General features: G+C 44.8%; 1 protein-coding gene across 1 annotated transcript in view; it reads right to left on the bottom strand.

The window, feature by feature from the left end:
- LOC124798787 (neurotrimin-like) overlaps positions 1–27,267 on the bottom strand; it is a 129,864-nt gene that overhangs the window by 35,116 nt on the left and 67,481 nt on the right. The window contains exon 3 of the mRNA XM_047262316.1: positions 8,235–8,396. Within this exon, the coding sequence (XP_047118272.1) occupies positions 8,235–8,396 (162 nt within the window). The remainder of the gene's footprint in view (positions 1–8,234; positions 8,397–27,267) is intronic.

The raw sequence follows: 27,267 nt of genomic DNA, 5'->3' as shown, positions 1-27,267 counted from the left end.
AAAATTTTACCACATGTACAAGTCCGCGATTGTCAAGCAACCCACTTTTATTCCTGTCTTCATCTTCTCCCACATGATTGCTCGGCTTTATCAAGTGATAAAATTCCCTCCTGTCCTAAATTACTTAGAAGACTTTCATTACACCTAAGTACGTCGTAAACTCAAAAACTGAAATCCCATTGCTTCTTTGTCTTATCAATCCTGTCGTATACTGGCGTGTTCTTGCACCTATACTAACATCTCCCCTTATTCCCCCACTTGCCCGTACCACAGATCCTACCCCAGGGAAATATTAACTGGCTGCACCCCGCTGACGCAAAACTTTGTGTCAACATATGCTCCCCCCCCCCCCCCCTCAAAAAAGAAAAACAGCCTGTCAGTAATTAGATGCTGTGAGGCAGCGGAGCTTTACTTACCTTAAAGCACGTTGTTTGTACCGTACACTGATTTTTAATTCACACTGTATTTGTAAGAAAGCGTATGAACGACATATCAAAAGCGATATCTAAAGCAGATTTCAGCACTTCCGACAGATAAAAAAATAATCATTGCTTAAAATTCGTTCCTACAAGGAATGAAATCATACAGAATGTGAAATGATGAATATACTGAAAACAATTAAGAATTTTTTTCGCCTAGTAACGCCTGCAGGTTCTTTAGCACTCTATATTTACGGTAATCAAAATTAATTCAAAGAACGCCATTATAGAAAATTGGGAAAATGACCAAATGCAATTACGCTATAGAAACAAGACTCATAAAATTCATAGTTTTGGTTATGTCGACTAATTTGCAAAATTATCCGAGACATATCAATGGCAACAAGAGAAATTATCGTTTTGACAAGAATGCAGTATGAACAGGACTTAAAATATCTTATGCAATCAGAGTGTACGAAAATGTAAAAAAAAAATTCCAAATTTCGTGAAAACATATCACGCAAAAATTAAAAGAGTCAATACTTTCTTGGTGAGGTAATACAGAAGAACGGCAGTGACGGGGTGGCTAATAAATTCAAAGTCAGGAAGAAGAGAATGGCCTTTCAGTTGATTAAAGATGTATACAGAAGAGATCTACTGTCTGTCAGGGAAAATTGTCATGTAACTGTAGTAAGATATAGGATGACGTTTTACCTCCAACTGGTTCGAATGAATGATAATAGGATATGTAAGATTTTTTTAACACGTGGATCGCAAAAAATTGTTTTTGGTGCAATTGGCTCTAAGGAATCATAAGTGATCTGAAAGAGATGAAGGTTGAAGAATATGAAAGTCTGAAGAGAAATACATTTCGAAATTAAGTTTGAAAGTTTGCAGAGTAATATTTCAGAGCTAGATCAGAAATGTAAGGACTATGGTATAAAGATTAGCATCTCTAAAACGAAAGTAATGTTAGTGGGAAAGAGATATAAACGGATTGAGTGCCAAATAGGAGGAACAAAGTTAGAACAGGTGGACGATTTCAAGTACTTAGGATGCATATTCTCACAGGATGGCAACATAGTGAAAGAACTGGAAGCGAGGTGTAGCAAAGCTAATGCAGTGAGCGCTCAGCTACGATCTACTCTCTTCTGCAAGAAGAAAGTCAGTACCAAGACTAAGTTATCTGTGCACCATTCAATCATTCGACCAACTTTGTTGTATGGGAGCGAAAGCTGGGTGGATTCAGGTTACCTTATCACTAAGGGTGAGGTTACGGATATGAAAGTAGCTAAGGCGATTGCAGGTACTAGTAGATGGGAACAATGGCAGGAGGGTGTCCACAATGACGAAATCAAAGAAAAACTGGTAATGAACTCTATAGATTAGCAGTCAGGGCGGACTGGCTTAGATGGTAGGGTCATGTTACACGCATGGGAGAAGCAAGGTTACCCAAGAGACTCATCGGTTCAGCAGTAGAGGGTAGGAGGAGTCGGGGTAGACTAAGTAGAAGGTACCTGGATTCGGTTAAGAATGATTTTGAAGTAACAGGCTTAACATCAGAAGAAGCAAAAATGTTGCACTGAATAGGGGATCGTGGAGAAATTTTATAAGGGGGACTATGCCCCAGACTGAACGCTGAAAGGCATAATCAGTCTTAAATGTTGATGATAATGAATTAAGTTTCAACTACCATTTCCAGGGCAAAGCGGTTAGTATTTTGGAAACGATAGCACTGATAGAATGAAAAAGTATTGGGAAAAGTGGAAATCCAACCACGACTAGTTATTTACCTGATAAATAGGAAGCCCTAATAGAGAAGAAATGTCTCTGCAGAAGCTACCACCATCATCCCTACGCTACGAATTTAGATTGCTACTGATTTACGGCCTACAAACACGTGTTACTTCAAAATAGTTCCGTGTCTACATCAGGTACACCACAACATAATTATATGCACACGTATCAAATATATATAACTCTTGTATCATCTGTCCTGGAACCGGAAGTACTAATTACGTTTTATGACACGAGATACATTCCCCCGTCTCACTATGCCCTATTAATGGTAAAACAGTGTTATTGCACAGTCGTGTACATATGTTTTCTAAGTGGCAACGTAAATTTGGCTAGTTATGTACAATATTGTTGTTGTTGTTGTGGTCTTCAGTCCTGAGACTGGTTTGATGCAGCTCTCCATGCTACTCTATCCTGTGCAAGCTTCTTCATCTCCCAATACGTACTGCAGCCTAAATCCTTCTGAATCTGTCTACGATTTTTACCCTTCACGCTGCCCTCCAATACTAAATTGGTGATCCCTTTATGCCTTAGAACATGTCCTACCAACTGATACCTTCTTCTTGTCAAGTTGTGCCACATACTCCTCTTCTGCCCAATCCTATTCAATACCTCCTCATTAGTTATGTGATCTACCCATTTAATCTTCAGCATTCTTCTGTAGCACCACATTTCAAAAGCTTCTACTCTTTTCTTATCCAAACTATTTATCGTCCATGTTTCACTTCCATACATGGCTATATTCCAATAAAATACTTTCAGAAACGACTTCCTGACACTTAAATCTATACTCGATGTTAACAAATTTCTCTTCTTCAGAAACGCTTTCCTTGCCATTGCCAGTCTACATTTTATATCCTCTCTACTTCGACCATCATCAGTTATTTTCTCCCCAAACAGCAAATCTTCTTTACACTTTACGTGTCTCATTTCCTAATCCCCTCCGCATCACCCGACTTAATTCGACTACATTCCATTATCCTCGTTTTGCTTCTGTTGATGTTCATCTTATATCCTCCCTTCAAGACACTGTCCATGCCGTTCAAGTGCTTTTCCAAGTCCTTTGCTGTCTCTGACAGAATTACAATGTCTTCGGTGAACCTCAAAGTTTTTATTTTTCTCAAAGGATTTTAATACCTACTCCGAATTTTTCTTTCGTTTCCTTTACTGCTAGCTCAATATACAGATTGAATAACATCAGCGAGGGGCTACAACCCTGTCTCACTCCCTTCCCAACCACTGCTTCCCTTTCATGTCCCTCGACTCTTATTACTGCCATCTGGTTTCTGTACAAATTGTAAATAGCCTTTCGCTTCCTGTAGTTTACCCATGCCACCTTCACAATTTGAAAGAGAGTATTCCAGTCAACATTGTCAAAAGCTTTCTCTAAGTCTACAAATGCTAGAAACGTAGGTTTGCCTTTTCTTAATCTAGCTTCTAAGATAAGTCGTAGGGTCAGTATTGCCTTACGTGTTCCCTTATTTCTACGGAATCCAAACTGGTCCTACCCGAGCTCTACTTCTACCAGTTTTTCCATTCGTCTATAAAGAATTCGCGTTAGTATTTTGCAGCCGTGACTTATTAAACTGATAGTTCGGTAATTTTCACATCTGTCAACGCCTGCTTTCTTTGGGATTGGAATTATTATATTCTTCTTGAAGTCTGAGGGTACTCCGACTGTCTCATACATGTTGGTCACCAGATGTTAGAGTTTCGTCAGGAATGTCTCTCCCAAGGCCGTCAGTAGCTCTAATGGAATGTTGTCTACTGCTGGGGCCTTGTTTCGACTTAGGTCTTCCAGTGATCTATCAAATTCTTCACGCAGTATCATATCTCCCATTTCATCTTCATCTACATCCTCTTCCCTTTCTATAACATTGCCCTCCAGTACATCGCCCTTGTATAGTCCCTCACTATATTCCTTCCACCTTTCTGCTTTCCCTTCTTTGCTTAGAACTGGGTTTCCATCTGAGATCTTGATAATCATACAAGTGGTTGTCTTTTCTCCAAAGGTGTCTTTAATTTTCCTGTAGGCAGCATCTATCTTACCCCTAGTGACATAAGCCTCTACATCCTTACATTTGTCCTCTAGCCATGCCTGCTTAGCCATTTTGCACTTCCTGTCGATCTCATATTTGAGACGTTTGTATTCCTTTTTGCCTGCTTCATTTACTGCATTTATATATTTTCTCCTTTCATAAATTAAATTCAGTATTTCTTCTGTCACCCAAGGATTTCTACTAGCCCTAGTCTTTTTACCTACTTGATCCTCTGCTGCCCTCACTACTTCATCCCTCAAAGCTACCCATTCATCTTCTACTGCATTTCTTTCCCCCACACTTGTCAATTGTTCCCTTATGCTCTTCCTGAAACTCTGTACAACCTCTGGTTTAGTCAGTTTATCCAGGTCCCTTCTCCTTAAATTCCCACCTTTTTGCAGTTTCTTTAGTTCATAACCAATAGATGGTCAGAGCCCATATGTTCCCCTGGAAATGTCTTACAATTTAAAACCTGGTTCCTAAATCTCTGTCGTACCATTATATAATCTATCGGAAACCTGTCAGTATCTCCAGGCTTCTTCCATGTATACAACCTCCTCTTATGATTCTTGAACCAAGTGTTAGCTATGATTAAGTTGTGCTCTGTGTACAATTCTACCAGGCGGCTTCCTCTTTCATTTCTTCCCCCCAAAACATATTCACCTACTATGTTTCCTTCTCTTCCTTTTCCTACTATCGAATTCCAGTCACCCACGACTATTAAATTTTCGTCTCCTTTCACTATCTGAATAATTTCTTTTATCTCATCATACATTTCTTCAACTTCTTCGTCATCTGCAGAGCGAGTTGACATATAGACTTCTACTACTGCCATAGGCGTGGGCTTCGTGTCTATCTTGGCCGCAATAATGCGTTCACTATGTTGTTTGTAGTAGCTTATCCGAACTCCTACTTTTTTATTCATTATTAAACCTACTCCTGCATTACACCTATTTAATTTGTATTTATAACCCTGTATTCACCTGACCAAAAGCCTTGTTCCTCTTGCCACCGAACTTCGATAATTCCCTTTTTAAATTTTCTAATTTACCTTCCCCATTAAGGAATCTGACATTCCACGCTCCGATCCGTAGAACGCCAGTTTTCTTTCTACTGATAACGACGTCCTCCTGAGTAGCCCCCGCCCGGAGATCCGAATGGGGGACTATTTTACCTCCGGAATATTTTACCCAAGAGGACGCCATCATCATTTATCCATACAATAAAGCTGCATGCCCTCGGGAAAAATTACGGCTGTGGTTTCCCCTTGCTTTCAGCCGTTCGCAGTACCAGCACAACAAGGCTGTTTTGGTTAGTGTTACAAGGCCAGATCAGTCAATCATCCTGACTGTTGTCCCTGCAACTACTGAGAAGGCTGCTGCCCCTCTTCAGCAACGATACGTTTCTCTGGTCTCTCAACAGATACCCCTCCGTTGTCGTTGCACCTACGGTACGGCTATCTGTATCGCTGAGGCACGCAAGCCTCCCCACCAACGGCAAGGTCTACGGTTCATGGGGGGATGTACAATGAGGTGACAAAAATCGTGGGATATCTCCTAATATCGTGTTACATCTCCTTTTTCCCTGCGTAGTTGAGAAACTTCAGCTGGCATGGACTCGACAAATGGCTGGAAGTTTCTTGCAGAAATACTGAGCAATGTTGCCCCTATTGTCGTATGGTGCGGTATTTTGCACACGAATTAAACACTCGATTGTGTTGCGTAAATGTTCGACAGGATTCATGTCGGGCGGTCTGGGCGGCCAAAACATTCGCTCGAACTCTCCAGAATGTTGTCCAAACCAATCGCGAACAACAGCGTCAGAGTGAAGTGGGGCAATGTCATCCGTAAAACATCCATTTTCGTTTGGGATCAAGTAACCGAATATAACCATTTTAAGTCAATGATAGGTTCAGTTGACCAGAGGAGCCAGCCGCATGTAAACACAGCCCACACCATTATTGAGCTACCTCCAGCTTGCACATCACCTTGTTGACAGCTCGGGGTCCATGGTTTTGTGAGGTCTGCGTCACACTCAGAACCGTACCATCAGCTCTTACCAACTGAAATCGGGACTCATCTGACCATGAATAAACTTGTTGTAGTTGGGATTTACAGTAATAAATTTTTTTTGAAGGACTTCATCTTTACGCCAATGACTCTTATAAGTTATTATTACACACCCATGGTGGTCTAATGCATTTGTGACTATTGACGGTTTAACGAACATGCGCACTTTCAGCTAATGTTGTTTTACGATGTTTGAATACGTGCGCTCGCACTCTGTAACAACGCCACGTGTGTATTTAACAGTATTGACAACGATATACAAATCCCTTCCAACTGTAACGTGGCCTTGCTCCCTCCCCTCCACAGGGCTCCCCTTTTCCTCACCCCTCCTTCTTCCAGAGTGGATTTTCCTCCTTTCCACCCCAAGAGTCCAGCACCCCCCTCCTCAACTGTGTCCCACCCACGTCCTTCCCTCCCCAGCCCTCTTCGAAGCGCCCCTACCCGTCTCTCCCCCCTCCACAACCTCTTCCCCCTCCCTCCCTTCCCCCTCATCACTATGCCCCTGTCAGATCCTGTGTTTTGCTCTTCGTCATCAGTGTGCTACATCAGTGTTGTGTTTGGTGCTGTTTTCTTGTGTGTCCAGAGGTGTGATTTTACTTGTGTGCTGTACTTGTACATAATATTACTAATAGTGATTGTTATGTGCTACGCCGTCCATTGATACTTTTGTGCTCCGGCCATACTTCGCCGTGTGCTCTTTTAATTCTCCCAGTGTTTTTTTTTCGCTACTTTTTTCCGGTTTTTATCTCCACTTTACAGTTGCCCGTTTTTGTCTACCGTCTTCCATAATGTTCCCCCCTTTTTTATATCTATGTACACCATGTTTTCTTTCCCTTTATGTTATTTTTAAATGTCTTCTATTGTATGTTTTATGTCATTCGGTTGAAGAGCAGCACATATGTTGCTGCCAGTCCGCCCCGATGGGGAACTGAAATACAATAAAGATAAAAAAAAGACATACAAATGTATCAGCTTACATTACGTTGAGCCTTAATATCAGTACTTGATAGTGGCCTAAGGCCGAAATTGCAGTAGTGTAATAAAAACTTACAACAGTGACTGTCATAAAGATGATGTCCTTCATCTGACCTGCCAAGGTTTTCCAGTTGTATAGAGATCCAACTGATATGGTCACGAGCCCAGGAGGGGCGCTGCAGGCAGTGTCATGCTGTTAGCGAAGGCACTCGCGTCGGTCGTCTGCTGCCACAGTCCATCAATGCCAAATTTAGCCGCTCTGTCCTGACGGATACGTTCGTCGTTCGTCCAACACTAATTTCTGGGGTTATTTCATGCAGTCTTTGTTGTCTGCCAGCACTGGCAGCTCTACGAAAACGCCGCTGCCCTCGGTCGTTAATTGAAGACCGTCGGCCACTGCACTGTCCGTGGTGAGGTGTAATGCCTGAAATTTGGTATTCTCGGCACACTTTCGACACTGTGGATCTCGGAATATCGAATTCCCTAGCGATTTCCGAAGTGGACTGTCCTATGCGTCTAGCTCCAACTACCGTCCTGTTAGTCTGTTACTTCCCACTGTGCTGGCACAATCACGTTGGAAACTTCTTGACACCAATCATTTTCGTACAAATGACAGCTCCACCAATGCATTGCCTTTTTATACCTTGTGTACGCAACACACCGCCATCTGTATATGTGCATATGCCTACCCCATGACTTTTGTCACCTCTGTGTACTTTATTTCCTCAGCAGGTCTTTTTTTAATCGCTCCACAGATAGCCGCTAATAGTGAGGCTGAATGCTTCGAAGTCAACCACATTAGTAAATTAACAGAAACTAGCCTAACATGGCTGTGGGAGGATTTGTTCAATGTATTGGTGAAACATTTCATTCGCGATTCCTCGAAAACACTAACAATGTAATCAAAACTCCTTTGAAGTCAGTTAGTGACTCACCTGACACTCGTAGGTGCCGTTGTCCCTCTTCTGGACGTATTTGATGTGCAGCGTCCAGTCCTGGCGGTTGTTGAAACTGCTCACCTGGAAGCGTTCGTCGTTGGTGTAGGTGTACAGGCCGGACGAGAGGATGTGCCAGTCGCGCCGCCTCACCCACGACACCTGCCAACACGCAAAACAGTTCACCAACACTCACAGTACCCAGAAAAAGGTATCTACTACGTCCGAGTACACAGATACCCAGAGAACTGCTGTGTCACGAATAAGTACAGGCATCGATATGGGAAATTCTTGTAAAGTACACTTAGCTATGGCTGGAAAGTAGTAGTTAAGGGACCGATTGTCACATTGGCTGGCAGGCGTGGGCGGTTTTGATATTGAGTAAACGATTCTGCGAGCTACGTTTACGACACTACTCGAGCCGAGAAGGCAGGATCCGGACGCCACTGTGAAATAATCAGGGCCATACAGGGCTCTGACGTGCTGTGACCCCATCGTTGCTGTTACAACAGCGCCTATTGACGTGTGTGTAGAAGCTGAAGTGGGCTGAGGGAAAGCTGACGATTTAAGTATTAAAGAGCATTCCACTTGTTCCGTCCAGAGGAATTACACTGAAGAGCGAAACTGCTACTCCTACCAAGTATCGTGTAGGACCCCTGCGATCACGCAGAAGCGCCGTAAGACCACGTGGTGTCGTCTCGACTAATGTCCGAGGTAGTGCTGTAGGGAACTGACACTGTGAATCCTACAGGGATGTCTATAAATCCGGAAGAGCACGAGGGGGCGGAGATCTCTTCTGAACGGCACGTTGCAAGGCATTCAAGATTTACTCAATAATGTTCATGTCTGGGGAGTTTGGTGGCCAGCGGAAGCATGAATTGGCCCCTGCAGACTTGTTGGGTCCATGGATTCAAGAGGTTGTCTTCATATCCGGACACGTCAATGCGCTCGATACAATTTGAAACGAGACTCGCCCGACCAGGAAACATGCTTCCGCTGGCCTCTGTGGCCGAGAGGTTCTAGGCGCTTCAGTTCGCAACCACTCTGCTGCTACAGTCGCAGGTTCGAATCCTGCTTCGGGCATGGATGTGTGTGATGTCCTTAGGTTAGTTAGGTTTAAGTAGTTCTAAGTCTAGGGGACTGATGACTTCAGATGTTAAGTCCCATAGTGCTTAGAGCCAATTGAACCATTTGAAACATGTTGCTATTAATCAACACTCCAACGTCGATGCAGTCATTAAGGGTACATGAGTGGGCCTTCTGCTCCGAAAGCACATATCGATGTTGTTTTGTTGTATGATTCGCACGTTGATACTTATTGATAATCCAGTACTGAAATTTGCAGCAATTTGGGGAAGGGTTGCACTTATGTCACGTTGAATGATTGTCTTGAGCTGTCGTTGGTCAAATTCTTGCAGCATCTTTTTCCGGCCACAGCAAAGTCGGTAATTTGATGTTTTACCGGATTCTTGATATTCGCGGTACACTCGTGAAATGATCGTACGGGAAAATTCCCATTTCATCGCTACCTCGGAGATGCTGTGTCCCATCGCTAGTGCGCCAACTGTAACGCCACGCTCAAACTTTGTAACGTGCCACTGTAGCAGCAGTAACCGATCTAACAACTGCCCCACACACTTGTTGTCGTATATAGGCGTTGCGAATCGCAGTGCCGTATTCGGCCTCTTTACATATATCTGTATTTGAATACGCATATCGCGTGGGATTTGCCGAGCGGTCTAAGGCGCTGCAGTCATGGACTGTGCGGCTGGTCCCGGCGGAGGTTCGAGTCCTCCCTCGGGCATGGGTGTGTGTTCTCGTCCTTAGGATAATTTAGGTTAAGTAGTGTGTAAGCTCAGGGACTGATGATCTTAGCAATTAAGTCCCATAAGATTTCACACACAATTGAAGTGAATACGCATGCCTATGCGAATTTCTTTGGCGCTTCAGTGTGCATCAGGAATGTAGAGAAAATATGTATAAATAAGCGAGACCAGAGGCTCAAATGGGGCTGTCGCGTTGTCTATCCGTCCACATCTAGAACCAGAGAGAATGAGGAGTGTTTACGTTGCAGGCCAACCACGACTACCTACTGTTGATGGATATCAGGAGCCAAAAGGCCCGCTGAAACTACCGACGACCTCCGCTACACTGATACACCATAGCTGTGGCGGGACAGGTCGCTGGGTGACATCGTCCATAGACTGCTAGCTGTCATGCGTAGTGGCGGGGTCGCGGCCTCCCAGTTACAGAGCTGTCTGCGGTCGCCGACAGAGCTGCCCTGGATGGGCAGCAGGACCTGCTGAGGCTTACTGAAACGACGGAGGTCTGCTGTTTCCCATCAGCGCTCTACATGGGCTCCACGAACTGCGCTTGAGGAAGTAGTCAGACGTGCCCAAGCTGTCGGCGCAACCAACACGTACAGCTGCACTTAGCCGTGGAGTCAGTAGAAGTGCTACGTGCGCAAGGCTTGGCGGCCGGATAACCAGGCAGCAGATTTCAGCATTGGCACGCTCGCACGCGCGCTGCACGGCGCCATCACCGGGCTCAGCAAAAGGTCCGCAGTGTACCTTCGATGCAGTAAAAACAATTACACCCTTGATAATGTTTCTCTGCACGCTTTAGCATGAGCCACCCCACTCTGCCAACCTATACCTCTCGGTCGTTCGGACATATTACAACCCCTGAGCTCAGGGGGTTGTAACAACCTGGTGTCAGGAAGTGATCGTTTCGCTTTGCAACAGAATACGTCGTGTCGGAAAGTGTTCGTTCACGTCCAACAAAATGTTTCAAATGGCTCTGAGCACTATGGGACTTAACATCGGAGATCATCAGTCCCCTAGACTTAGAACTATTTAAACCTAATTAACCTAAGGACGTCACACACATCCATGCCCGAGGCAGGATTCGAACCTGCGACCGTAGCAGCAGTGCGGTTCCGGACTGGAGCGCCTAGAACCGCTCGCCCACAACGGCCGGCTTCACGTCCAACACTATGTTTTGGTGAGAGAGCTGGTTTTGGTCAGCGATGAGTGAGGCAGTGGCACTAGACGTAAGTTGGATGGTACCAGCTCAGCACAATGTGGTGCTGTGAGTCTAAGTTTTGTTTATATTATTTTTGATGTTTGCTCTTCTCGTCAGAGTTAGTTGTGTGAGCTAGGATACACGATTTTTAGAGCTACTTTTCTGAAGTCACAGGAACCGGTGGACTTTGCGTTTAGAGGTAATGGTGGACGTGATAATTTCATGCCAGTGGCGTTTATTTTGTTTATCTGGGCAAGAGTTACCGCGTACCAGAGCTGTAGCAGGAGTTTGTTCTGTATGTAGGCGTACTGGTCATCTGTCTAGTAATTGTGCTGAGCGTAGATGGAGGATAATTAGCCGGCGGAACTAATCTATAGTTACATTTGCTGTGGAGGGTTGAATGGGAGTTCGTGTTTTGCATTTTTTTTTTAAAGAAAAAAAAATCAGTTGAATTAAGGTGGAAGTGGAGTACGCGAAACGGTGTAAGCACGTGCTAATATCTCAGATTGGTTCTGCTTTGATTCATCAAGTGAAAACGTTAAATGAGCAGTTTGAGAGTATGAAGGAGAGAAAATTATACGTCAATCGTGAGTTAGAGGTTCGTTAAGGAGAGTCATGATCAGTCGCAAGCAGAGTCTTGGGAGAGCAAGTCGAGACTGAGAGTGCCGTCTGCTCAGTGTCACCTGGCAGTGGTCGCACTGGTTAATTCCTTCTCGGGGAAGGCAACGTAGGAAATGACAATTTTGGTTAAGGATGTTGGGGTCGCTGCCGAAGCACATGGGTGGTCAGATGAAGTAACCCTGTATGTTACTAAAATGTGTTTGGTAGAGGATGCCAAAGCACATGTCCACCTCCAGACATTCAGTAAGCCGGCCGGGGTGGCCGAGCGGTTCTAGGTGCTACAGCCTGGAACCGCGCGACCGCTACGGTCGCAGGTTCGAATCCTTCCTCGGGCATGGGTGTGTGTGATGTCCTTAGGTTAGTTAGGTTTAGGTAGTTCTAAGTTCTAGGGGACTGACGACCTCAGGAGTTAAGTCCCATAGTGCTCAGAGCCATTTGAACCATTTGACATTGAGTAAAGCATATCCAGGAGTGTGCCGCTGAACTGTGATGGAGGAGGTTAATATGGCCACAAAGCAAAGAGCGGACCATCGTGTGTTCGCTTCTGATGTCAAGTATTATAGATGTGGTCAGGAGTGGAACATAAGCAGGGAGTGTAAGCAAGCGGAATGCTATGTCTGTGACATAGTGGGCCACCGGGAATGCCAGTGGAGAGTGAGGAAGGGTGGAAAGCGCTGGCAAGGAATGCAGCCGTTAAACTGAATTGCTCCAACCATCGGAAGGCAATCCCGATAAACACGGCAAAAGTTACTGCAAAGACGGAATGTAGCTTAATGGGCTTAGTGAGTGGAAGGAAACAGAGATTTTTTGTGGACACTGGTGCAAATGTGTCCTTAACAGTCTGGACCGCGCATGAAAGAGGAGACTAGGGACCACAAATATAGGTTACCTGGGGTTGGCGATGACAGAGTGGAACCACTGGATACAGCAGTACTGGAGTTTTCAGTCGGGAAAACTTATGTTCAGCGAACACATGGAGTTTTGCCATACGTAGGCAAAGTCAGTGATTCTTAGACTAGATTTTCTTGACAAACATCTCGTTAAGACTGATTTTTTGCAACTCAGTGGAACTTTCAACGTGGGGAAGCAGTTGCAACTGAATCAATGGAGCATGGTTCACCTATCATGGGCGTGAAACCAACTAGACTGCATACATTTTTCAGTAAAGATCGGTCAGCCTTGTAAAATCGGGAAAGATGGTGTAGGTTTCAAGTGGATTTGCTGAGGTATACATTATTTGTGGTTGAACTTCTCATAGGCAATGAAGAGTTTGTTAGATTAAATTGTAACATGAGCAAGAGTTTGGCACATGCGATTGGCATTAACGGGGAAGAGATGATTCTGGTTAGTAGGGAAGTGACCCTGTCAAAGGGTGCAAAATAGCTAGTCTGGAGGTCTTGGAAGATGAGGACTTCTGTTGGTCGACCCGAAAGGAAGGCCACATGCAAACCGTCGATACGGTAGTGTTACGAGGGAGAGAAGGTCATTTGAAGGACAGTGATCGAATGACTGTGGAGTGATTTATTTTGTTTGAAGTGTTACTAGCAACCCCAAAGACGCAACGTCACTTACCGGCAGGGGATAGCACACCAATTTATATGGAGACCTACCATATAGCAAAACAGCTGCAACCATTGGTAGAAGAATTTATTGAACAACATAGAACCGAGTGATAGTCCCTCGAGCACAAATATTGTCGTCGTGCCGAATAAATCGGCGAATGATACACAGAAATACAGATTTTACTGTGTCTACATATAAATGGGCCAAGCATTTTGGATACTTATCCACTTCTACACATCACAGGAACATTCGATAATGTTGTTCAGTGTTGGTTCTTTAAATCTGAGGAGCGGACACCATCAGCTGGAGGTGGCGCCTGAAGATAGTCCAAAAACATCATTTACCATCCCAGCATGACATTTTCATTACAGACGCATGCCATTTGGACTATGAAATGCACCGGGAACTTTTCAGCGGTTGTTAAATGGACTGAGAGCATTAAAGCCAAAAACTTATTTGGTCTATGTCGATGACATAATTGTGTATTCAGAAGACTTACTAGAGAGTGTGAGTCGAATAGAGGATATCTTTGGTAGACTTCAATGAGCACGTTTGATTTTAAATGTGGACAAGTGCCATGTTGCGGAAACTCAGGTCAACTATCTGGACTACATGATTTGTGAGCGTGGTGTACAGACCGATCCTCATCTTACAGACGCAGTTCAAAATCATCCGATAGCACAGACAACTAAGCAGGTACAGTCGTTCATCGGCCTCTGCAGTTATCCCAGACGGTTCATGAAGAACTTTGCGAAAATAGCCGCACCCTTGAACAGCTGCTGAATAAGGGGATGAAATTCAAATTGGTCGCAGGAATGTCTGGAAGCATTTGAAATATTGAAAGAAATATTAGTTTCAGATCCTGTATTGGGTTTTACAGATTTTGAGAATGAGTTTATCCTTCCATGTGACGCTTCAGATGAGCAGTCACTTACGTTTTGGGGCAGATGGTCAGGAACATCAGGTAGCTTACACTTGAAGGTAGTTAAATAAGGCAGAGTGTATCTACTCTACAACGGAGCAAGAGTTGTTCGGGGTCATGTATAGTATTATGTATTTTCGACGTTATCTGTACGACGACTCGTCGCGCGGAGTATCCGCGCGGTTAGAGACGCCATGACACTAATTGCGGGGCCCCTCCCGGCGGAGGTTCGACTCATCCCTCGGGCATGGGTGTGTGTGTTGTTCTTAGCATAAGTTCGATTTAGTTCGTTACAGTAGTGTATAAGTCTAGGGACCGATGACCTCAGCAGTTTGGTACCATAAGAATTCACACACAATTGAATATTTTGTACCACGCCTCATTGAAATGGTTGCTTGGTTTCAAAGATCCATCTAGAAGCATGATGTATTGGGCACTTAAGCTTAGTGAATTCGAATATGAGGTGATCCATAAGTACGGGAGGTCACACGTAAATGCATATTCGTTAAGCCGCAGGGTAGCAATGTTAAGTATGCTAGGAAAGATCTAACATTCTGCGTGGTGTCTGTTGTTCTATGTTGTGTCTCCCTACCACTTTCGCGCAACGACGCTCTGAGCGTGTTTTTTAGGGAATTGACTAGTTTGAACCTGGGACCTTTTGCTGGTAAGGAGACGCCAGACTACACATAACATGTAGAGTTCAGAAGAGTTCAGTGAGACTAGCGATGATATAACCAAATACTTAATGGTTTCAGCGTCAGCTCCACTGCACTCTCCGTAAAAGAATCTTAATACTAACTAAATTTAGTGGAAGGGGTTCAAGGCTTTCCTATTTTTAGTTAGCTGGTAAAATAACGTCGAAAAAGCAGTTAAGTTTACCATTGGAAATTTTATTCTACTCACAAAACATTATTTATAAATTGCACTATTGGTAAAAGGAAATGTTTTAATACAGGATGATAAAAACCAACTGCGTTCAACAAAAATGTGAACGAATATTCCCTGAATGGGTTTCCAAGTTCTACAATGGATCGAAGGATAACCTATGCCACATCACATCTATAATCTAGGTTTAAATTAAGTTTCACAAAAGGGAAAACTATCACAATGGACTAAAGTGACCCTCAATTATCTATAATTACTTATCTATCTTGTCGTAAATTACAGTGGCTGATGTGGCTTCTTAATACACTCCTGGAAATTGAAATAAGAACACCGTGAATTCATTGTCCCAGGAAGGGGAAACTTTATTGACACATTCCTGGGGTCAGATACATCACATGATCACACTGACAGAGCCACAGGCACATAGACACAGGCAACAGAGCATGCACAATGTCGGCACTAGTACAGTGTATATCCACCTTTCGCAGCAATGCAGGCTGCTATTCTCCCATGGAGACGATCGTAGAGATGCTGGATGTAGTCCTGTGGAACGGCTTGCCATGCCATTTCCACCTGGCGCCTCAGTTGGACCAGCTTTCGTGCTGGACGTGCAGACCGCGTGAGATGACGCTTCATCCAGTCCCAAACATGCTCAATGGGGGACAGATCCGGAGATCTTGCTGGCCAGGGTAGTTGACTTACACCTTCTAGAGCACGTTGGGTGGCACGGGATACATGCGGACGCGCATTGTCCTGTTGGAACAGCAAGTTTCCTTGCCGGTCTAGGAATGGTAGAACGATGGGTTCGATGACGGTTTGGATGTACCGTGCACTATTCAGTGTCCCCTCGACGATCACCAGTGGTGTACGGCCAGTGTAGGAGATCGCTCCCCACACCATGATGCCGGGTGTTGGCCCTGTGTGCCTCGGTCGTATGCAGTCCAGATTGTGGCGCTCACCTGCACGGCGCCAAACACGCATACGACCATCATTGGCACCAAGTCAGAAGCGACTCTCATCGCTGAAGACGACACGTCTCCATTCGTCCCTCCATTCACGCCTGTCGCGACACCACTGGAGGCGGGCTGCACGATGTTGGGGCGTGAGCGGAAGACGGCCTAACGGTGTGCGGGACCGTAGCCCAGCTTCATGGAGACGGTTGCGAATGGTCCTCGCCGATACCCCAGGAGCAACAGTGTCCCTAATTTGCTGGGAAGTGGCGGTGCGGTCCCCTACGGCACTGCGTAGGATCCTACGGTCTTGGCGTGCATCCGTGCGTCGCTGCGGTCCGGTCCCAGGTCGACGGGCACGTGCAACTTCCGCCGACCACTGGCGACAACATCGATGTACTGTGGAGACCTCACGCCCCACGTGTTGAGCAATTCGGCGGTACGTCCACCCGGCCTCCCGCATGCCCACTATACGCCCTCGCTCAAAGTCCGTCAACTGCACATACGGTTCACGTCCACGCTGTCGCGGCATGCTACCAGTGTTAAAGACTGCGATGGAGCTCCACGGCAAACTGGCTGACACTGACGGCGGCGGTGCACAAATGCTGCGCAGCTAGCGCCATTCGACGGCCAACACCGCGGTTCCTGGTGTGTCCGCTGTGCCGTGCGTGTGATCATTGCTTGTACAGCCCTCTCGCAGTGTCCGGAGCAAGTATGGTGGGTCTGACACACCGGTGTCAATGTGTTCTTTTTTCCATTTCCATGAGTGTAATTATATAACAGAAAAATCATCGCGTTTCGGATTTTTACTTCAGGTGGCAAATGTGAACACCATGATATTTAATTGACGATCGACACTAGTATTACGTAAAAAGGGGATGTAGCAGATGAGGCTTCTGCAGTTCTGAGTGAAGCTTTATGCGCGCTTATGCGGCATCGCGTGCGTTCGTTACCTTCTCGGTAGTTAGTCAGCGTCAGGGAGCGGCGGTCGGCACGGCTCCACGCATCTCTCCGTCTCGGAAGCAACTCTTTCCTTACTTCTCCTTACTACAATTTACCGAAGTTGGTTTAAAAACAACTATGTGGCTGTGTTTTCATCTGACCAATCAGGGTCTTAATGTTAACCTTAAGCTCCGCCTACTAAAATTCTGTCTATCCACTGAGAAACGTTATACATTTCGTGGTGGGACAATGTTTTTAAAGTTTGCAACGTAACAGAGATGCGTATAGTCTCACTCTAGAACTTGCAGCTGGTGTGGCCCTTTTAGTGTTATCGTAAGATCTATACTGTTCTTCTGGAGGGCTCTATCTTTTAACATGGGCTGCGGGGTGGTCCTGGTGGTTAGCTGGTAACGTGGGTGTCCGTACATTATCGTAGGGCATTCTAGCTTAACACGGTTCTGCCCTCGGCTTCTGTTCTCGTTTCTCCCCTCGGAACTGCGCCTGTCTCACGGTGGGAAGGTATGACATGCATTTAGGCATTCTTGTGTTAGTCTGTGGTATTCCATTTGCTCACTCGTTACTCGTATTACTTTGGTTAATTTAATGTCTCGATTTATTCGGAGCTATGTGACATACTACTGGATTTGCTTATCATGTCAGGGTTTTCATGGAAGGTGTTGGATTTGTCTGACACCTTACAAAGGGCATTGAAGAGGGGCATTGGGCACAGAGGAAAGGGATAAGGAGTGCCAGGCATTTAAGTCACAGCCATATTTCGTCATGTACGAAGGTTTGCTCTGTAGAACAAAGAGGTGTGAACCACATGTGGTGCTTCCAGAGGGTTTTCAGAAGGAACTTCTGCAACAAGCTCATGACCATTGAAAGGTGGCTACACTGAGCCACTGCGCCAGAGATTGCGCCAAAGAGTACTATTAAGCCGCCTCCACAGTGCTTGTTAAGAGCTCGTAGCAGTCAGTGCCTGTTAAGAACTCGTGGCAGTCAGTGCGTGGGCAGAGCTCGTAGAATACAGTGCGTGTTAAGATGTGCTAGTGGGCAAGGCTTGTCGAGATGTTGTAGTAAGGAGTGCTTGTTCCATGTTTTATGCAGTTGTTTGATGGGAGAGATAGCAGATGTTATTCTAATGAAAATACTGTGACGATCAGAGTGCTTTTCGCCAATATATATGAAGGTAAAATATTGCGTGTTTTTTCATTATTTCCGTGTCATTTTTTATTTCAGATCCCAAAGTTTCCATTCGTGTTTCCATTGTTCCTATTCTTGATCCCACTGTTTTTAATTCAGATCCAAACCGTGTTTCCATTTTTAATATAGCACTCATCAACTGCCCCATGGTAACTGATTCGAAACTCCTTTCGCCCCTAACATTTCCCGCAAAACCAGTTTCCTTCGTCATAGCTGTAAAGCTATCTGTGTTCGATACTATTTCAGAATCTTCCGTCGTTAATCTCAGATTCTGTGAATTTTCTGATTGCGAAAAATTTGAACTGTTTCTGGACTATTTTCCCTACTTATTAAATTGTTTTCCACTACATTATTCATGACACTGTTTTCCTCTGTTGGCGAGTTCGCCATGTCAACAATTTCATCATTCTCACTATTCATCATTTTCGCCTTTTTCATAGATCGCGTAATCATTTACAAAACATAAAAAAAATTCGTCACTGTACGAAAATCACGCAGGGACTCCTTATCTCCAATAATACATTCACATGAAATGTTTCCCTCAAACACGAATAACAAACAATTGACATAATTGCACTAGATTGTCAAACGCGTATACAGGACAACAAATCAAATTCTGTGAAAAAAATACCATTAGAAGAATGACAATTACCAAATCTACACATGCAACATAGACTACAATTACTGAACTACAAATTACTACAACAATACTACAATCTACTATTTTTACAATCAGAAGAATTTCAAGGGACGATCCGAAGCAGCGGTCGCCACGTGCATGGGGGCTTAATTAAATATAATTGAAAATATTTTTAGCTTTTTAGTAACTGTATGTCCGATTACGCTGTGATATCTTTGGTAGACTTCAATGAGCACGTTTGATTTTAAATGTGGACAAGTGCCATGTTGCGGAAACTCAGGTCAACTATCTGGACTACATGATTTGTGAGCGTGGTGTACAGACCGATCCTCATCTTACAGACGCAGTTCAAAATCATCCGATAGCACAGACAACTAAGCAGGTACAGTCGTTCATCGGCCTCTGCAGTTATCCCAGACGGTTCATGAAGAACTTTGCGAAAATAGCCGCACCCTTGAACAGCTGCTGAATAAGGGGATGAAATTCAAATTGGTCGCAGGAATGTCAGGAAGCATTTGAAATATTGAAAGAAATATTAGTTTCAGATCCTGTATTGGGTTTTACAGATTTTGAGAATGAGTTTATCCTTCCATGTGACGCTTCAGATGAGCAGTCACTTACGTTTTGGGGCAGATGGTCAGGAACATCAGGTAGCTTGCACTTGAAGGTAGTTAAATAAGGCAGAGTGTATCTACTCTACAACGGAGCAAGAGTTGTTCGGGGTCATGTATAGTATTATGTATTTTCGACGTTATCTGTACGACGACTCGTCGCGCGGAGTATCCGCGCGGTTAGAGACGCCATGACACTAATTGCGGGGCCCCTCCCGGCGGAGGTTCGACTCATCCCTCGGGCATGGGTGTGTGTGTTGTTCTTAGCATAAGTTAGATTTAGTTCGTTACAGTAGTGTATAAGTCTAGGGACCGATGACCTCAGCAGTTTGGTACCATAAGAATTCACACACAATTGAATATTTTGTACCACGCCTCATTGAAATGGTTGCTTGGTTTCAAAGATCCATCGAGAAGCTTGATGTATTGGGCACTTAAGCTTAGTGAATTCGAATATGAGGTGATCCATAAGTACGGGAGGTCACACGTAAATGCATATTCGTTAAGCCGCAGGGTAGCAATGTTAAGTATGCTAGGAAAGATCTAACATTTTGCGTGGTGTCTGTTGTTCTATGTTGTGTCTCCCTACCACTTTCGCGCAACGACGCTCTGAGCGTGTTTTTTAGGGAATTGACTAGTTTGAACCTGGGACCTGTTGCTGGTAAGGAGACGCCAGACTACACATAACATGTAGAGTTCAGAAGAGTTCAGTGAGACTAGCGATAATATAACCAAATACTTAATGGTTTCAGCGTCAGCTCCACTGCACTCTCCGTAAAATAATCTTAATACTAACTAAATTTAGTGGAAGGGGTTCAAGGCTTTCCTATTTTTAGTTAGCTGGTAAAATAACGTCGAAAAAGCAGTTAAGTTTACCACTGGAAATTTTATTCTACTCACAAAACATTATTTATAAATTGCACTATTGGTAAAAGGAAATGTTTTAATACAGGGTGATAAAAACCAACTGCGTTCAACAAAAATGTGAACGAATATTCCCTGAATGGGTTTCCAAGTTCTAAAATGGATCGAAGGATAACCTATGCCACATCACATCTATAATCTAGGTTTAAATTAAGTTTCACAAAAGCGAAAACTATCAAAATGGACTAAAGTGACCCTCAATTATCTATAATTACTTATCTATCTTGTCGTAAATTACAGTGGCTGATGTGGCTTCTTAATAATTATATAACAGAAAAATCATCGCGTTTCAGATTTTTACTTCAAGTGGCAAATGTGAACACCTTGATATTTAATTGATGATCGACACTAGTATTACGTAAAAAGGGGTTGTAGCAGATGAGGCTTCTGCAGTTCTGAGTGAAGCTTTATGCGCGCTTATGCGGCATCGCGTGCGTTCGTTGCCTTCTCGGTAGTTAGTCAGCGTCAGGGAGCGGCGGTCGGCACAGCTCCACGCATCTCTCCGTCTCGGAAGCTACTCTTTCCTTACTTCTCCTTACTACAATTTACCGAAGTTGGTTTAAAAAAAACTATGTGACTGTGTTTTCATCTGACCAAACAGGGTCTTAATGTTAACCTTAAGCTCCGCCTACTAAAATTCTGTCTACCCAATGAGAAACGTCATACTTCTCGTGGTGGGGCAATGTTTTTACAGTTTTCAACGTAACAGAGACGCGAAAAAGTCTCACGCTAAAACTTGCAGCTGGTGTGGCCCTTTTAGTGTTATCGTAAGATCTATACTGTTCTTCTGGAGGGTTCTATCTTTTAACATGGGCTGGGGGGTGGTCCTGGCGGTTACTTTCGTGGTGGGGCAATGTTTTTAACGTTTGCAACGTAACAGAGACGCGAAAAAGTCTCACGCTAAAACTTGTGGCTGGTGTGGCCCTTTCAGTGTTATCGTAATATCTATACTGTTCTTCTGGAGGGCTCTAGCTTTTAACATGGGCTGCGGGGTGGTCCTGCTGGTTAGCTGGTACGTGGGAGTCCGTACATTATCGTAGGGCCTTCTAGCTTAACACGGTTCTGCTCTCGGCTTCTGTTCTCGTTTCTCCCCTCGGAACTGCGCCTGTCTCACGGTGGGAAGGTATGACATGCATTTAGGCATTCTTGTGTTAGTCTGTGGTATTCCACTTGCTCACTCGTTACTCGTATTACTTTGGATAATTTAATGTCACGATTTATTCGGAGCTATGTGACATACTACTGGATTTGCTTATCATGTCAGGGTTTTCATGGAAGGTGTTGGATTTGCCTGACACCTTACAAAGGGCATTGAAGAGGGGCATTGGGCACAGAGGAAAGGGATAAGGAGTGCCAGGCATATAAGTCACAGCCATATTTCGTCATGCACGAAGGTTTGCTGTGTAGAACGAAGAGGTGTGTACCACATGTGGTGCTTCCAGAGAGTTTTCAGAAGGAACTTCTGCAACAAGCTCATGACCATATGTTGTCAGGTCACGGTGGGCGACGTGGAGTGGACAGACATGTAGCAGAGCAGTTTAAGTGGAGGAAGAGGAAGCCTGGCGTGGAGCACTGTGTTTCGGACTGTGTGCCACGCGTGCATAGCGTCGACACTACGCATCAGAAGGTGCCGTTGCAAAAGTTACCAGAGGTGTCCAGTCCATTTTCCATGTTAGGGTTGGATGTCCTCAGAACATTTAATAAAACACCAGGAGGAGATAGGTACGCCCTCACGATCATCGATCATTTTTCTCGATTTATGGCAACGGTACTGATGCCGGACCAACGTGATAGTACTGTAGCGCAGGTGTTAGTAAACAACAGACACTGGACTCGCATCCAGGAGGACGACGGTTCAATCCCGCGTCCGGCCATCCCGATTTAGGTTTTCCGTGATTTCCGTAAATCACTTCAGGCAAATGCCGGGATGGTTCCTCTGAAAGGGCACGGCCGACCTCCTTCCCCATCCTTCCCTAATCCGATGAGATCAATGACCTCGCTGTCTGGTCTCCACAACACACACAGTAAACAACTGGATATTACCGTTTGAGGTGCATCAGACCATAATTGCAAGCCAGCGTACGAATTTTGACTCGGATTTAATGAAACGACTATGCCGCATGATGCGTATACGGAAGTTAAGGACGACTCCGTTTCATCCTCAGACAATTATAAAGATGTTGAGCCATTACGTAGGTTCCAGGCAAGAACAGTGTGCCTATAATTCGAAGGTTCATACTGCAACGGGGCTGTCGCCATTTGAAGTGGTGTGCGGGAGGAAAATACCATCCCCCTTTGACGTTTTGATTCCTAAATTAAGATCGTATGGTGAGTCAGTGAGGAAGTCTGCCAGAAGAATTAGGCAAGTTTCGAGGAATGTGCTAAAGATAAACACGAAGGCACTAGAACGCCAGGAGCAACCAGACAGACCTCTTGGCAAATTTCCGTAATACCGCGTGGGGCACTGCGTAATGGTCGCTAGTCTCTATACGTCAAAGGGGAAAACTAAGAAATATTAACAACATATCAGGGACCACACCAGGTAGTGCAAATGATCTCGCCAGTCAACGAAAAAGGTACAGTTTCCCCAAAAAAGTCTCTTATATAGGTCAGTCGCTTGAAACCGTTTAAAGGAATTGTAGAGGGAATACCACAGTTATCGGCAACCAAGGTGAAAGCTAGAAAGGGTAAAAGGAGGAACCTGGAGCTGGTGAGCAACGTATGGGGCATGATATGCCGTATATGTTAAGCTCGCGTAAGTAAGCTCTATAACTGTAATGCAGTTGTTTTTTGGCGTTTAGTATATCAGTGAGTGTGTATTTTTATTGCCATAGGGGTATTTGTTTTTTTTTGGGGGGGTTAGTTCGTTTTTCATATCATTGTTACTGATATTGTTTTTATGTGGATTGTGTTTTCTCGGAAGGAGGGAGGCTATGAAAGAGTAATTTCGTTCTACAGGTGGCGAATACATAAGAAAATCCTGGGGAGCGAGGATGGTCCTGATGTTGCTGTACGTTTGAAAGGGCGAGGCAGGGCAGGTAACGGTTATTCAGCCTCCAGAATTGGGTATGATGTTCTCTATGCAACCGGATGTGTGGCTTACCAGTCATAAATGGACGCTGATAAGAACAGTGGAGATCTGGGAGATTATAAATGAGGTGCGTAGGTTGGAGGATTTATACACTACAGGCCATTAAAATTGCTACACCAAGAAGAAATGCAGATGATAAATGGGTATTCATTGGACAAATAATTATACTAGAACTGACATGTGATTACATTTTCACGCAATTTGGATGCATAGATCCTGAGAAATCAGTACCCAGAACAACCACCTCTGGCCGTAATAACGGCCTTGATACGCCTGGGCATTGAGACAGACAAAGCTTGAATGGTGTGTACAGGTACAGCAACCCATGCAGCTTCAACACGATACCACAGTTCATCAAGATTAATGACTGTCTTATTGTGACGAGCCAGTTGCTCGGCCACCATTGACCAGACGTTTTCAGTTGGTGAGAGATCTGGAGAATGTGCTGGCCAGGGCAGCAGTCGGACATTTTCTGTATCCAGAAAGTCCTGTACAGGACCTGCAACATGCGGTCGTGCATTATCCTGCTGAAATGTAGGGTTTCGCAGGGATCGAATGTAGGGTAGAGCCACGGGTCGTAACTCATCTGAAATGTAACGTCCGCTGTCCAAAGTGCCGTCAATGCGAACAAGAGGTGACCGATACGAGTAACGAATGGCACCTCATACAATCACGCCGAGTGATACGCCAGTATGGCGATGACGAATACACGCGTCGAATGTGCGTTAACCGCGATGTCTCCAAAAACGGATGCGACCATCATGATACTGCAAAGAGAACCTGGATTCATCCGAAAAAGTGACGTTTTGCCATTCGTCCACCCAGGTTCGTCGTTGAGTACACCATCGCAGGAGCTTCTGTCTGTGATGCAGCGTCAAGGGCAACCGCAGCCATGGTCTCCGAGATGATAGTCCATGCTGCTACAAACGTCGTCGAACCGTGCAGATGGTTGTTGTCTTGCAAACATCTGTTGACTCAGGGATCGAGACGTGGCTGCACGATCCGTTACAGCCATGCGGATAAGATGCCTGTCATCTGGACTGCTAGTGACGACGAGGCCGTTTGGATCCAGCACGGCGTTCCGTATTACCCTCCTGAACCCACCGATTCCATATTCTGCTAACAGTCATTGGATCTCGACCAACGCGAGCAGCAATGTCGCAGTACGATACACCGCAATGGAGATAGGCTACAATCCGACCTTTATTAAAGTCGGTGAGAGATCTGGTTTCTCCTCCTTACACGAGGCATCAGAACAACGTTTCACCAGTCAACGCCGGTCTACTGCTGTTTGTGTATGAGTAACCAGTTGGAAACTTTCCTCATGTCAGCACGTTGTAAGTGTCGCCACCGGCGCCAACCTTGTGTGAATGCTCTTTAAAGCTAATCATTTGCATATCAGAGCATCTTCTTCCTGTCGGTTAAATTTCGCGTCTGTAACACATCATCTTCATGGTGTAGCAATTTTAATGGCCAGTAGTGTTTAATGAGGTACAGGGGAATAATTTACTTAGGGAGCTAAAGGAAGAGTGCCAGAAGTTGTAGTTCACTTAAAGTAAATTAAGGGCACAGCTGTCATAGTTGGTATGTGTTGTTCATCGAGCTAAGTGTCAGTGAAGATTGGTGGGGCAGATCCTGGAGGAAAATCGTTAAAGACAATATTCAGAGCAACAGACGAAGAGAAAGTGCAGGAGTTACATAGCAAAGTTTATGAGGTTCAGCAGATGGCAAGTTCTAGGAGGGGTGCCATGGAGTAGCACACAATTCGGTTGTCGAACATAGAACAATTGATATCGAATAACAGGAGACTAGTACTGCAATTTCAACAGAGTTAACCTGTGTGCTAGAGAAACGAGGGAACTGTTGAGTTGCGATTTGGAGAAAATACAGAAGCAACTGAGGGCGTTGGACAACGAAATGAAGGGAACGAGGTTGTTGCGTGGGCTTGCAGATCAACTTCGGGTTACTAGGAGTGAAGCGACATTAGAGAAAGCACTGTTTGATCGGGTGAAGGGGCAGCCTAGTCCCGTATTGGTTACACCGAGGGAATTCATAAAGGGATTGTGGTGGGCAGATACGCAGTTTAGCGCGGAGTTAAAGCATGTAGCCAAAGTGTTAACGAAGATCTGGCACTGTTCTTCCATATAGCTAGAGTAGAGGTGGAAACAGATGGAGTTAGGGTCCACATAGCGACCCGTGTACCTGTTGTGGGGAGAAATTCTCACTGCTACAGCTTTCACGGACATCAGGTAAAGTGGGGGATACTGGGTAAGTGGGAGGAGATGAGAACACGGGAATTACTGCAAGCCTCAAAGGACAGGTAGCTCACGTGGTAATGTGACGGATAGAGTTGGATAGTTGCGTACCTGGGAAAGTTGTGATCTGTCCGGGTGGCCAAGCAGAGACTAATATGTGGGGATGAGTAGACAGTTTCTTGCTGGGGGAAGTAAATTCGATGAGACGTGGGAAGGAGCTTCTGCCAACCCAATCCGACATCAAGAGGATGGCTACACATTGATTATACCACATATTCACACCGGAAACATGTTGAATTGCTGTAAATGGGGAAGACTGAGGGACTGAAAAAACTCGAGCTTCAGGAAAGCAGAATGGTCATTAATGACACGACTTGTGAGGTAGTTGAATGATCATTAATGACACGACTTGTGAGGTAGTTGGGATGGATTTCCTTCTTCCGGCTACGCTTTCAGGCTCAACTGTTATGACCTTGTCGCGGAATACGTTGTATCGGCCAGCAGGATCTCTGAGAGTATTAGCCATTACAAATTTAACATATTTAAATGATGCACTCGATCCAGAGCTTTTGCAGTCCTTGGACAGATTAATAGAGTCCCTGGAAGGGGAAATTGCAAAGTGAACAAATTGCTGGGAGGAACAGGAGGACACAGTAATTATCGTGAGGGTATCAGCCACCAGTTGTGGGGTGTTTCTAGGAGGATTTACGTACTTTATTCCTGGGTAAGACGCAAGAGCACACAGTCGGTGGACGTGCTAACACACCAATTATTAGTAGATTAGTTGACCAGCAGTGGTTGGAAAAGCAGTTAGATTTAACGTCTTAATTAGAGTGTAAGTGCATGAGTAGGGGTACATGGTAGTAGTAAAGTGTGAGCGGAAGTGCTGCATGGTGAATCCGGGAGATTGTTCTCAATATGTGAATTATTAGTTAAGGTAGTTCAGTGGGAGCACAATGTTAAAGATTCGGGACAAGCCTTCTCGGAAGGAAGGAGGCATGCTGTGCCACTGAATATACAGGGTTATTACAAATGATTGAAGCGATTTCACAGCTCTACAATAACTTTATTATTTGAGATATTTTCACAATGCTTTGCACACACATACAAAAACTCAAAAAGGTTTTTTAGGCATTCACAAATGTTCGATATGTGCCCCTTTAGTGATTCGGCAGACATCAAGCCGATAATCAAGTTCCTCCCACACTCGGCGCAGCATGTCCCCATCAATGAGTTCGAAAGCATCGTTGATGCGAGCTTGCAGTTCTGGCACGTTTCTTGGTTCAAATGGTTCAAATGGCTCTGAGCACTATGGGACTGCTGAGGTCACTAGTCCCCTAGAACTTAGAACTAGTTAAACCTAACTAACCTAAGGACATCACAAACATCCGTGCCCGAGGCA

The sequence above is a fragment of the Schistocerca piceifrons genome, chromosome 5 (genome assembly GCF_021461385.2).
Source record: "Schistocerca piceifrons isolate TAMUIC-IGC-003096 chromosome 5, iqSchPice1.1, whole genome shotgun sequence".
In the NCBI taxonomy this organism is placed as follows: Eukaryota; Metazoa; Arthropoda; class Insecta; order Orthoptera; family Acrididae; genus Schistocerca; species Schistocerca piceifrons.
Note: the sequence above shows the minus strand (reverse complement) of the source record. Positions and strands in the feature narration are given on the sequence as shown.